The sequence below is a fragment of the Carassius auratus genome, chromosome 8 (genome assembly GCF_003368295.1).
Source record: "Carassius auratus strain Wakin chromosome 8, ASM336829v1, whole genome shotgun sequence".
Lineage (NCBI taxonomy): Eukaryota > Metazoa > Chordata > Actinopteri > Cypriniformes > Cyprinidae > Carassius > Carassius auratus.
This window is the reverse complement of record NC_039250.1, coordinates 6,858,557-6,871,487: the sequence shown is the minus strand read 5'-3', so window position 1 is coordinate 6,871,487 and position 12,931 is coordinate 6,858,557. Positions and strand designations below refer to the sequence as shown.

General features: G+C 37.9%; 2 protein-coding genes across 2 annotated transcripts; both read right to left on the bottom strand.

The window, feature by feature from the left end:
* Window positions 1-52: 52 nt before the first annotated feature.
* gclm (glutamate-cysteine ligase, modifier subunit) lies at window positions 53-5,326 on the bottom strand. The gene is made up of 7 exons (XM_026269380.1): window positions 5,045-5,326; window positions 2,811-2,876; window positions 2,195-2,279; window positions 2,053-2,109; window positions 1,323-1,525; window positions 1,122-1,236; window positions 53-991 (listed from the first exon to the last, which is right to left on the bottom strand). Exons 1-7 carry the CDS (start codon window positions 5,165-5,167, stop codon window positions 819-821), a joined length of 822 nt encoding a protein of 273 aa, XP_026125165.1. The 5' UTR covers window positions 5,168-5,326; the 3' UTR covers window positions 53-818.
* Window positions 5,327-5,972: 646 nt separating this feature from the next.
* slc5a9 (solute carrier family 5 member 9) lies at window positions 5,973-12,703 on the bottom strand. Its single transcript, XM_026269372.1, has 13 exons — window positions 12,567-12,703; window positions 12,396-12,467; window positions 10,433-10,537; window positions 10,129-10,293; window positions 9,900-10,005; window positions 9,721-9,801; window positions 9,424-9,629; window positions 9,180-9,315; window positions 8,929-9,036; window positions 8,462-8,612; window positions 7,928-8,096; window positions 7,592-7,807; window positions 5,973-6,443 (listed from the first exon to the last, which is right to left on the bottom strand). The coding sequence occupies exons 1-13, from the start codon at window positions 12,693-12,695 to the stop codon at window positions 6,108-6,110; spliced, it is 1,980 nt and encodes a 659-aa protein (XP_026125157.1). The 5' UTR covers window positions 12,696-12,703; the 3' UTR covers window positions 5,973-6,107.
* Between the last annotated feature and the right edge of the window lie 228 nt (window positions 12,704-12,931).

The following is a 12,931-nucleotide window of genomic DNA, read 5'->3' as shown; positions in this document are numbered from 1 at the left end:
CGAAGTTTACCACATTAAAAATGTTTAACACAGTATGGGAAAATAGTAAGTACATGTACAGTACATGAAAGAAAAAAACTGTATTATATGATTGGCTCCAAAATGAATCGTCATTACAATGAATAAATAACACAGGTAAAAATATATATTCTGACTATTCGTTGGATACTGGAACTATAATCATTATTTTTCTCCAAGTGTGGAATTTTCCAGTGTTCTTATATACAATGAGTTAATGCCGTTCATGCCATGCATGTTTACAGCCTCCCATACAGTCACATATTTGAATATTTCTTTTTATCAGATAAGCAAGTCATTTTGTTTACAAAGGGATGCAAAAGAGATAGAATCATCTGTTGAAAACAGCTAGGAAAACATTTAGATAACATTCCAAGCAAAGCATCGATCAAAATAAATTAGACAAACTTTAAATGCCAGCAGGACTCAAAATTTGACATTAAAATTGAAAGTGAAAAATACAACTATGTGGCCCACTCTTTAAAAAAAAAAGTGGTTAACTTTTTAAAATAAAACAGAAAATGTTTAATAAAACAATCTTATGGTATTTGAAGCATCTTGTCCTATCAACCATTGTTTTGTACAGAGAGTTAAACCAGGCCAGGTCAGGAAAACAAGAGGCACTTTGCATTTATCTACCCGAACAGGTAGCTGTCTAAATATTCTAAATCATGAGGAAAAAGTGAGTGAATTTTTGTTCTATTGAAAATTCAGATTCAATGAAGTCTTGAACCTGTAAAATGCCTGTAAAAATTTAGTAGCTCCGGACATTTTTATGTGCCTTGTTCGAACTGGATATGTTAAAGGTTGTTGCCCTTTTTAGCATGAACAATGTAGCCTTTTGCTTTTATGATGCCTCTGCTCTTGACTATGATGGAGTACCGTAAGACCCACTCCAGCCTCCAATCGTCCACCTGCAGGTCCTTACTGCTCCCCTGCACAGCTTCCTGGAAGCCTCCTGCACTGATTAGCTCTAGAGACAAGAAAATATATTGGCATCATGAGATTTCCTGTGCTGCTGCTCATGCAGTTTGATACTTAAACTGCCGAGCCAGTTCACACATGCAGTCAATGAGCTCAATGACTCAGCATAAAATACACACCTTTAGGGTCATTGTGTGTAAGCAATTGTATGTCGAACTCTTTAGCAAATGCAGTGAGGTCTGGAGGCATCACACAGCACGAGGCCAGATTCACCTGATTACTACTTGGCTTTACCTGCATAGGATGAAAGAGCACAAAAATGCATGGTAAATAATCAATTATTCTGTGATGTGCAGAAGGAATGCACACTCACAGCAGACCTGAGCCCAGTTATACAGCTGCTCTAGAAGAGTTTTGTCCAAGTCGGACGTGCCGATGGCAGCGATCTTCTGGCTGTGCACAAGACTTTCCAGTTCCTCCCACAGCGGCTGCAGGTGGGTCAGCATCTGTGCCTCACCCTCGGGGAGAGGAGGTGGAGCAATGATCACAGAGTCCAACTGAGATACGCCTAACGAGAGACAAGCTGAACAACACAGAGAAGAGGAGAGGGGGTTATGGTCAAATCACCTGAAATTAATATTCACATACACTACCATTCAAACATTTGGGTTCATTAAAATAAAAAATCTGAATAATAATTTTTCTGCAAGGATGCATTGAATTGCTAAAAAGTGACAATAAAGACATAAGTTGTTACATTTTTTTTTTTACACAATTTATGTGTTTTGTTTTATTTGTATGTATGGGTTACTTGGGCTGTTACCGACATCTGGTGAAAAATTTATGTTAGCAATACGTTTATAAAAATATTTACTGGGAAAAATGGTGATCAATACTTATTTTATCCATTGTATATATATACAGAATGTGAGCCCTTTCAGTTCTAATTTTCATACATTTCTTAGAGCCTTAAACATCTCATATACTCTCTTAGTATGCTCAAATCAGTAAGATCAGGGTAACAAGTTTGCACTAAATCTACATAAATAGTTTTACCTTATTGAACATAATAATGTTCATATATACAGCATCACATTAAACAGAACTTACCCATGTCCACCGCACTTCTGATGGATGAACAGTCCGACTCAGTGAGAAAAAGCTTGACTGTAAAGATATTTAAACATATGTAATAACATGTAAATTCACTGCAACAGCATTCTTTAATGCATTGAGGATCAGTAATCCTCACCAGACACTTTCAGCTCCTCTCTCTCCTCTGGAGTGATGGCCTCTGTGTTTTCGGGAATAGTGCAGTCCAGAGTGCTGGGAAGCTCCTGAGAAGAAAAACAAAGGTAATCGCAAAACCATGCTCTCATGGAAAGTATCCAGTCACTTACTGGATTATGCATTATAGTTGCATAATTTTTTGGCAATCTTGTGTCTATGGACCTCACTTTCCTTTGCATGTGAAAACATTAGACACCTTGTTAATGGACTGTATGAAAGGAATGCATCAATAAGCCTCAGCTTTTGTGTGCTAAGACCTTTACTCTCTACTTGCTGAGCTCTCAGGCAGATTCGCTGACAATGGCAGAAAGAGCCAGAGCAGAGGCACAGTGGCCCCATGAACAATCACCATAACAACTATCTTTTCATCCCACTGCCTATATATGCTTTAATGGTGCAAAAGAGGCAGATGGTTTGTTTTCCCACAGTCCACAGAGCGCTCAACTGTTTATGTTCAGTGGGTCTGATTACTGAAATCTTTGACATGTCAAAGATGACGTTTGTTTAGCTTAAAACGGCTTGTTTATAAGTTCTCAAGGTTTCCTTTTTCTTTTTATGAATATCGTGCAAGGTCTTACAGAGTCAAGAGATGACGACACTGCAGCAAACCACTCGCTCAGTGTGCCTTGGATGCAGTCTTGCAGCTGTGGATTCAGAAAACATTGAAAAACATTCAAATTATGAAACATAAATACAACATCTTGGCAGTCTTTCCCAAACATTTCACAATATTTATATTCATAGACACTTTTGGCTTTTGGCCCTGTAGGCTTTTAGAAAAGTCTAGTCAAAAAAATAAAATAAAAAGAGTACATAATTTAATAATGTATTTTAATAATGTATCAAACATTATATATCATCTGTAGAAATTCTAATGAAAGAACAGCATTTATTCAAAACAGACATCTTTTGTAACAATATTAATACACTACCCTTCATGAGTTTGGGGTAATTTCTTTTTTTAAGAAATAATTATTAAATGAATAATAGTAATATATGTGTTAAATTGATCAAAAGTGATAGTCAAATTTTGAAAAATATTGTTAGAAAATATTAATATTTTGAATAAATGCTGTTCTTTTTAACTTTTTATTCAAAAAATTAAGCAGCACAACGTTTCCAACATAGATAATAAATCAGCATACTGATTTTTGTAAGATTGTGTGACACTGAAGTCTGGAGTAATGGATGATTTGCAGCACAGGAATAAGTTATATTTTAAAGTACATAAAAAATATAAACCAGTTATTTTAAATTGTAAAGATATTTTGCAATATTAATGTTTTCTGTATTTTTTTTAAATGCAGCCTTGATGAGCATGAGACGTCTTTCAAAAATATTAAAAGTCTTACTAATCCCAAACTTTTGAACAACAGTGTGTTTGTGTTGTTAATAATTAAACGGGAAATAGAAACATGAAATAAAATGAAAAAAAAATTATATATAGTGTAGAAACACCCTGTTGAGCAAAACGATTTAAGACAGCAAGACATCATTAACATTCTATTATAATCTTGCAATAAAATCTACACATATTAGCCTACATGTTTAAACATTACTAATACACTTGTGTGGGCTTGAACAATACGCCTCAATTTTATGATGGGATGTCAGAGAGGTTTTAGCTATAGAAAATGCAAAGTCATTTGTCATTCATCTGTTGAGATTAGAAGACATCAATCAGCATGACATTGCACCATTCTTCATTCCAGTATGTCAAGTCAGGTCACATTTAAAAAACAAAAAAACAATGTTTATTTGAAATAGAAATATTAACTGTCACATTTTACTATATACCAGCTAAATAAGCATTAACTTTGAAGTATTTTAAATTAAATACTTTTAAAAGGAGTTAAAGTATTTAAAAACCTTAGTGACCTCAATCTGTTGAACAGTAGTGTATATTATTCAAAATTTTGGTACAAGTCACACAAACGTGGTAAACAGATTGAAATAACCTAATTAAGAAGATATTCCCAACAATATACAATAAAAATAACACAGATCGCCTAGGACGGGTGAGGGTCAATTATGTACATCTTATGTGACAGGTCTAGTGAGTCTTTGACAGAAGCATTGCTTGTATGCACAAGGACGGCAAAGTCCTGGCCATTTGAACGTGAATGCAATAACAGTGCGATGCATTTCAATTTCTCACCACATTTTGCATACAGTGGCATGTCATGAGCAGCACGAGGCAAAGCTGGTCATTGACGTCATTAATGAAAGCAGACGGATCATATCTTTAAGCCACGGAATCGTTATTGTGAGCCGACTCGATCTTAATGACTCGACTGAATCGATTCGCAAAGCTTTCGGTTTCAAAACGTTATGCAGGAACATAAACAAAATAACCTTATAACCATTTTTTGTTTTCGAAAAGAATTGACAGTATGTCGATTAAACGTATAACTAGGCTATTCGTGATATAATCCAAATACAACACAAATATACACAAAATCAAGTGTATACAGCTAAAACAACTCATGTTTCAAAATTTATATTGAAAACATGTATTTAACACTTTTTTTTTTTGTAAACCATGCGTGCGGACGTCTAGGAAAACCTGAAAGACATCTCAAATGATTCTGTGAACCGATTCGGTGAACGAACCGTCCGTAGGAGTCGATGCTTAAAAAAAGAACCGGACTTCACAAAAGCAACGACGATCTTATAAACATAAATACTGGGATGTCCGAGGCTGAACTCATTCACCTAGCAATAACACACAATAAAACATGTCATACTCGTGCTGCCGAAATGGACCAAGGTGCACATTAACACAGCAAACTCATGTCACTTATAACGTTACCTCCTCACTGGGTGAAGACGGACATTTCTTCTTAAGTCGACTGCGGTTGACTAAATTCCCCGTGTGAAGCTTCAGTGTTGTCGCGTGATTAAAAAGCCGCTTCGCGTTTACATGAGGCTCCATTGTCCGTGAAAATCGGTGACTGGAAACAAGTGTTGTCTGTGTAACTATTAACCGTAGAATGCCCTCGGGTACGTTTCCCTCTCTCTCTCAAGTGCACTAAACAGTGAGTGTAATATGACTTTGCACTTGCAGTTCATTCAAGTAGAGAGGAGGTGGTTAGAGCAGAGAGTTTCACGCCCACAATAAGAATATGGATGGGTTGCGTTAGGAAAACCTGGCCAGGATCAGCTCGACGTGGATCGGACGAGTGAATCAAAGCCACGGTCAACCTTTCTGAGGCCCCCTATTGTCCAGCACAATATTCAAAGGACCCCATGTAGAACGAAACTTCCTCTGCCTCTTCTTCAGAATGCTAACAAAGCTACTGGCTTTCAGGCTTTTTTTATTTATAGAATCAAGAAGAATCCCAAATAGCACATTAGGTATCCATTTACTTCTACACTGCATGGTCAATAATGAAAAAAAGGGACAAACTAAATAAGAAATATTGAAGCTTTTAGCGTTAATAAGTTAAATAAATAAATAAAAATAATAATTAAATAAGTAAAATTATTTCAAAATAAGTTATAATAAAATAATGAGTGCGCAATAAAAGTAATTTGCAGCCTGGTGAGGCCCCACCCCTGGGCGGGAAGGATTACAAGGCATCTTAAGTTATGTGTCATTATGACACAGCATGCATTACTACAGTATGTTTAGTTATTACCAGTGGGACAGCGAACTGCTTTTAAAATGTGTTTTATTAAAATTAAAGGTTAATTCAAAATCTGACCCTTTAAAAAAAAACATACCAAAATAACAGCTAAAAATCACATCCATCTTTTATTTTACATAAAGCGGGAAAAAAAAAAAACATTTACAGTAAATAAAATTAGGGCATGTAACTGCCAACAACCAGATGTGTTTTTCATCAGTATTGGTGAGTTTCTTTATAGTACATTCATGCAAAGTACCCCCAGAGAAAGACATTGACAGTGAGTAAAATGAGGGCATTCACATTGCAGACAGTCTTCCAGGTGTGGTCTTCTTCAATACTGGTGAGTTTCCTTTCCAGAGCCTGCCGTTCCTCCTCACTCAGCTCTTGTTTAGCCGCATGGGAGAGACCACACAGCCACATTCCAGCACGCTTCCACCATGCAGGCGTATCCTCATCTGACCCCTCTGACTCTGTAGTGCTGGGATCAGAGCCTGCTGGTCTGGACCCTCTAGTCCAGGGGTCTTCCAGCTCTACACGCTCCCTTTTACTGTGTCTTGTCCACCAGGTCAAACGAACAAGCTAAAATGAAATATTAGTTCTTTATATTTGCTCATATTCAGTGTCTGTTTCTCCTAAAATATCACTGTTAATATTGTTTTTTGCTTACAAATATATATAAAGTAACATTTTATTTTGATAGTCTACTTTAGACCTTCAACTAACTACAATTAACATTGTCACTACATGTCCACTACAGTTAGTGTATTAGTATCAGACCATCTGCTTAATATCTGTTACTTTGATGGCCCCCAACAGACATTCTACTGACTATAAGTAACTTTGGAAGTATATACCAGTTTATTCTACTGACCCTAATTAACAGAATGTCTAAACTGGACTATTGAAATTAAGCATTATCAATTTATAAATAAATAATCCATTACCGTATTTTCCAGACTATAAGTCACACTTGTTTTCATAGTTTGGCTGGTCCTGCTACTTATAGTCAGGTGCGACTTATTTATCAAAATTAATTTGACATGAACCAAGAGAAATGAACTAAAAATTAATCAAGAGAAAACATTACCATCTACAGCCGCCAGAAGGCGCTCTATGCTGCTCAGTGCTCCTGTAGTCTACACACTAAGCAGCATAGAGCCCCCTCTCGCGGCTGTAAACGGTAATGTTTTCTCTTGGTCTAAATAAATGCGACTAATAGTCCAGTGCAACTTACATATGTTTTTTTCCTCATCATGACGTATTTTTGGACTGATGGGACTTATACTCAGGTGCAATTTATAATCCGAAAAATACGGGTATATATACCTTTTTTTTTTTTTGCTGTTTCTAATGCTATTAAAAATAAATAAGTAAATAAATGAATAAGTATTGCCTAGGTAAATTAATTAAAAATTAAGGCAATGTACATGTTGATTTGGTACTGTATGGAGCAAAAACTTATTTTTGTGAAAATTAATAGGGGAGATATAAATAAAATACATTTAAATTAAAACCACTCAAATTAAAAACTAGTGGAATTAGTCTGTAATATGTACATTTTCTAAATGTACCAGTTAAGCGTAGTACATGGATAGATCCCAGGTAACTGGGCATGCAGCATTTTTCTCTCTCTCGCTTTTTTTTTGTTTTTTTTGTAAGTTTTGTATACAAATGGATATAAATGTTTATTTAAATGTGTATGCATTTGGATTGTGGTTCATAGTTACATGTTGCTCTGGAATAGGTGCAGTGCAGAGGCTGACAGCTGTGATGATCAGAGCTGTCAGTGCAAGCAGGATAAGTGCAAAATACAGGTAGTGCACGTCTTTCAGCAGGGCAGGACGCAGGTCTGATTCTCCGCATGATGGGGTGCTGTACACAAATTCCATTACCATCCTCACAGTGCCCACCACTAGTCCCACCATCAGACCCCAAAAAGCACCCTGTGCAAGATAAAAAGAAACTTGACTTGAATGTTTCAAAACTGCATCAAGTGTTATGGGCAATGCATTTTAAATTTAAATTTAACTGCACAGGCACAAAAAAAAGGTTAATTGATTCACCTGTTCATTTACTCGCCCCCAGAAGATAGCCATAATGAACACTGTGGTGATGGGAGGTGCCAGGTAGCTAGTAATGGCCTGAATGTAGTCAAACAGTTGTCCACTATTGGCTGTTTGAATGACTGGAATCCACACAATGCTCAGGGCCACTAGAAATAAAATGAACACCCTGTGGAGGTAAATAAACAGCAGCAATTAAGACGAGCCAGTAGACTCCGCCTCTTTAGTGAAATAAAAGTGTATATTTTGGAAAAGGACAACTGTTTTTAATTTTAATTTGACAGTTCGCACATCAATTGTTTTTTTATCTGCCCTAAACGGGGCCGACAAAACCACTCTGATGTGGCTAAACCACTTGGTGGAATTGGTGGTGGACTGTTTCCACTTTCGTTGAACTAGTTAGAACTAGTTCCTGGGCATCTTCATTGAACTAGTAGCATTCACTTCTTTTAGATACTTCTGTTTATTTTCTGAAAAATATTTTACAAATTAAAGAGTTCCAAAGTTTTTTCCACAAAGCATTTCTCAGCCTACCTGCCCACTACCATGAGCTCTCTCTCAGTGGCCCGGGGCCGGATCCGTTGCCATATGTCCATGGTGAACAGAGTGCTGCTACTGTTGAATATAGAGGTGAGAGAGGACATGAGTGCTGCCATCATTACAGCAATCATCAGACCTCTCAAACCTACAACACAATTACAGGGAAAGAAAAACCTGTATTAGCATAACAACAACATTGTTGCTCTAAAAATCTCTGATGTAGCAGGCAACATAATTGACAATTTATGCATTACATTTATTTTATAAATAAAATTGTATCTTAAGTCACTGTGGTTTATTTTTAACAATGTCCAAAAAACATTGTATGTGTCAAAATGATTGATTTTTCTTTTATGCCAAAAAGAGCTTTTATAGATATATATATATATATATATATATATATATATATATATATAAGCAGTACATATGATTATTCTGATGAAAACATTAGGTTGTCATACCCATTGGCATGAGCTCCACAACTAACTTTGGGTAGGCAATGTTAGAGCAGCCCACACTGGCCCCACAGATCTTCATACACTCCTCAGGATCCACACATCCTACTTCATCTAGAAAATGTACAAACATTATATCACACTATTTACCAGAAAAAGTGTTCCCCCTTTCCATTGGTTTAATAAATGTTCAGGTAATATCTTTCTTAAATCCAGACGATAGATTGAGGGAAATGCAAAGAATGACTGAGTAGTACTTGGGTAGAGAGCTCTGCTGATCATTCCTGGCATAACGACGAAGAACATAGGAAAGACCTTGAGGTAGCCACCGAGTACCGAACCACCTTTGGCATGGGACAGGTTTTTGGCAGAGAGAGACCTTTGCACTATCACCTTCAAACAAGAAATATATGCAATTGCTTGCGAGTTTAAAGAGAAACATTTGTGAAATCCCCTGATGAATATGAATTCATGCTAAAATCTGCAGTATTTTAAATTCACCTGGTCTGTGCACCACACCCATGTGGCCAGAACAGTGAGTCCAAAAATCAGGCCTGGCCAAGGAAGGTCTCCTGTCACCGGATCTCTGAAGATATGGAAGGCATCAGACCGAGGAAGATGACAAGTGGTGTTGGGAACTATGATAGCAGGTACAGCTCTCTCATACTGAACCAGCAAACCCTCATACCAGCCAACTTTGTCGAATGCTGACAGGGAAAATTCAGTTGAAAAGAATCACTGTACTCACCCTGGAATAATTAATGAAACTATAACATTTCATCAACCAGAGATCTATACCTATGAACATGAGGACGAATGCTCCTATTACCATGATGACAGTCTGTAAGGCATCAGTGTAGATTACTGCTGTAAGCCCACCTGCATTAAAACAAGCCATCAATTAAAGCACCTGAACTAGAATCACATTTAGGCACAATTTATCTAAAATGTAAGAAATGTATGTGTTGACTTATTACCAGCTATAGTGTATAGTGCAGTGACAGCTAGCAGCACAACAGTGGAGACGTACAGGTCCCACCCCAGGGACACCTGGATGAATAAAGCCCCTGAAAAAATGTCTGTCTGGCAAGAACAGAATTATGATTATGATTCACTCTATTACATGTACATTACACTATTACAACTATACTGGATTGTTTTATTTAATAATACTTAATTTACATGTGTTAATCTAAGGAGCCTTACTGATATCTTGGTGAAAATGTAGAGGATGAGAGACAGCACACTCATGTAGATTCGGATGCGCTGACCCCCGAACCTCTTCCTCAGATACTCTGGCATTGTGACTACTCCAGAAGAAATGTACACAGGCACAAAGATCCAGCCCAAGGCAATGAGGACCCATGCTGCCTAAAGAACATCACACTTGTTTTGTTTCAGCATGCGATGCAATATAACTGTCAAACAGTTGATTCGCTTAAGACAACAATCTCTCAAGTGCAATCAGTAATTACTGTAACAACACTGAAAGCGTGTAGGAATGCCATACATTCCACTCGAATCCCCCAACTGCGAGTCCCCCTGCAGCTCCTGTTCCTGCTAATCCAATGAACAGACCGCTGCCTACGTTACTCGACATCAAAGAGGCTCCGATCTGTTGAAACATAACACGAAAGACATACTGAGAAAACACTCTCAAATCTAAATAAAAGAGACATGTCTTCACATTAAATATGAATCTTCTGTAAATACACTGAACAAAATTATAAACCCAACTCTTTTTTCATGAGCTGAACTCAAAGATCTAAGACATTTTCTATGTACTCAAAAGGCCTATTTCCCTTAAATATTGTTCACAAATCTGTCTAAATCTGTGTTAGTGAGCACTTCTCCTTTGCCGATATAATCCATGCAGCTCACAGGTGGGGCATATCAAGATGCTGATTAGACAGCATGATTATTGCACAGGTGTGCCTCAGCCTGGCCACAATAAAAGGACACTCTAAAATGTGCAGTTTTACTGTATTGGGGGGGGGGGGGGTCCAAAAACCAGTCAGTATCTGATGTGATCATTTGCCTCACACAGTGCGACACATCTCCTTCCCATAGAGTTGATCAGGTTGTTGACTGTGACCTGTGGAATGTTGGTCCACTCCTCTTCAATGGCTGTGTAAAGTTGCTGGAAATTGGCAGAAACTGGAACACGCTGTCATATACGCCAATCCAGAGCATCCCAAATGTTGTTTTCAGCTTCCAGGAATTGTGTACAGATCCTTGCAACATGGGGCTGTGCATTATCATGCTGCAACATGGTCGTTGATGAATGGCACAACAATGGACCTCTGGATCTCGTCACAGTATCTCTGTGCATTCAAAATGCCATCAATAAAATGTAGCTGTGTTTTGTTCATAACATACGCTTGCCCATTCCATAACCCCACTGCCACCATGGGTCACTCGATCCACAGCGCCGTTGACATCAGCAAACCACTCACCCACACGATGCCACACACGCTGGCTGCCATCTGCTCTGTACAGTGAAAACCGGGATTCATCCGTTAAGAGAACACCTCTCCAAAGAGCCAGATGCCATTGAATGTGAGCAACTACCCACTCATGTCGGTTACGACGACGAACTGCAGTCAGGTCGAGACCCCGATGATGATGACAAGCATGCAGATGAGCTTCTCTAAGACGGTTTCTGACAGTTTGTGCAGAAATTTTGTGGTTATGCAAACTGATTGTTGCAGCAGCTGTCCGGGTGGCTGGTCTTAGACGATCTTGGAGGTGAAGATGCTGGATGTGGAGGTCCTGGGCTGGTGTGGTTACACGTGGTCTCCGGTTGTGTGGCCGGTTGGATGTACTGCCAAATTCTCTGAAACACCTTTGGAGACGGCTTATGGTAGAGAAATGAACATTCAAATTCACTGGCAACAGCTCTGGTGGACATTCCTGCAGTCAGCATGCCAATTGCATGCTCCCTCAAAACTTGTGACATCTGTGGCATTGTGCTCTGTGATAAAACTTCACATTTTAGAGTGAACTTTTACTGAGGCCAGCCTAAGACACACCTGTGCAATAATCATGCTGTCTAATCAGCATGTTGATATGCCACACATGTGAGGTGGATGGATTATCTCGGCAAAGGACAAGTGCTCACTTAAACAGATTTAGACAGATTTGTGAACACATTTTGAGAGGAATAGGCCTTTTGTGTACATAGAAGAAAAGTCTTAGAATTTTGAGTGAAAATTGGGGCAAAAACAAAAGTGTTGTAATTTTGTTCAGTGTTTAATTTGTTTATAACTGTTGTATATGATATAATTTAATTTAACACAAAACACATGCACTTCATAATGTTTTTACATGAAATCAGTTATCTTAAGAGACTGGGTTGATTTATTTTTTCTGCTTCCTGGTTGTAATTCCACTAAAATCAAGATGCTTCCTTGTAGACATCCACAAAATAAACTTTCCATCTTCATTATTGAGTAAACGCAAAACAAACTCACTGGCCACCATGTCATTGATCGTCCAGCCAAGAAGTATCCACCGACTGTCCCACGGTTGGCTCTGACTGAAGACTACAAATCAAAAACACAGCAGTTCAATCTCTGCATCAAGAACTAGGCATGCGGAATTCTTTAAATCAATGCAAATATTACCAGGCGGCTTTTACTTACCCATATCCCAACTGCCAACACAAACACAAAGTAGACCACAACCACAGCAATATCTGCAGCTTCCAAAGTAAACTTCCTGGGCACCTCTGGCTCTGGGGTGCCAGTTACGAGTTCAGGTGAAGCTGGCATTTTGTACAATGCCTGAGGCAAAAGTGTGAACTTTGAAGCAGGTGCTAACTTGATTAATAATTAATCAGCCTGTTTCAAAGAATGCTGAGAATGCAATGCTGAGAGTTATGCATTATATGACAGCTATACATTACCAAGTGAGGATGCTGTAAACTAATATATTTTAAAGTTAACAGTATACGGTCTAGAAAAACAATTGCATGCCTTTATATACAAAATAAATAATTTTGTTGTTT

Coding starts and splice junctions, on each gene's coding strand:
- gclm (XM_026269380.1), bottom strand. CDS start 5,167: ATGGAGCCTCATGTAAACGCGAAGCGGCTTTTTAATCACGCGACAACA. Junction 2,877..5,044: donor CGTCTTCACCCAGTGAGGAG/GTAACGTTATAA, acceptor CTGAATCCACAG/CTGCAAGACTGCATCCAAGG. Junction 1,526..2,052: donor CAGAAGTGCGGTGGACATGG/GTAAGTTCTGTT, acceptor TGTGTTGTTCAG/CTTGTCTCTCGTTAGGCGTA.
- slc5a9 (XM_026269372.1), bottom strand. CDS start 12,695: ATGCCAGCTTCACCTGAACTCGTAACTGGCACCCCAGAGCCAGAGGTG. Junction 12,468..12,566: donor TGTTGGCAGTTGGGATATGG/GTAAGTAAAAGC, acceptor TTTGATTTGTAG/TCTTCAGTCAGAGCCAACCG. Junction 10,538..12,395: donor GATCAATGACATGGTGGCCA/GTGAGTTTGTTT, acceptor ATGTTTCAACAG/ATCGGAGCCTCTTTGATGTC.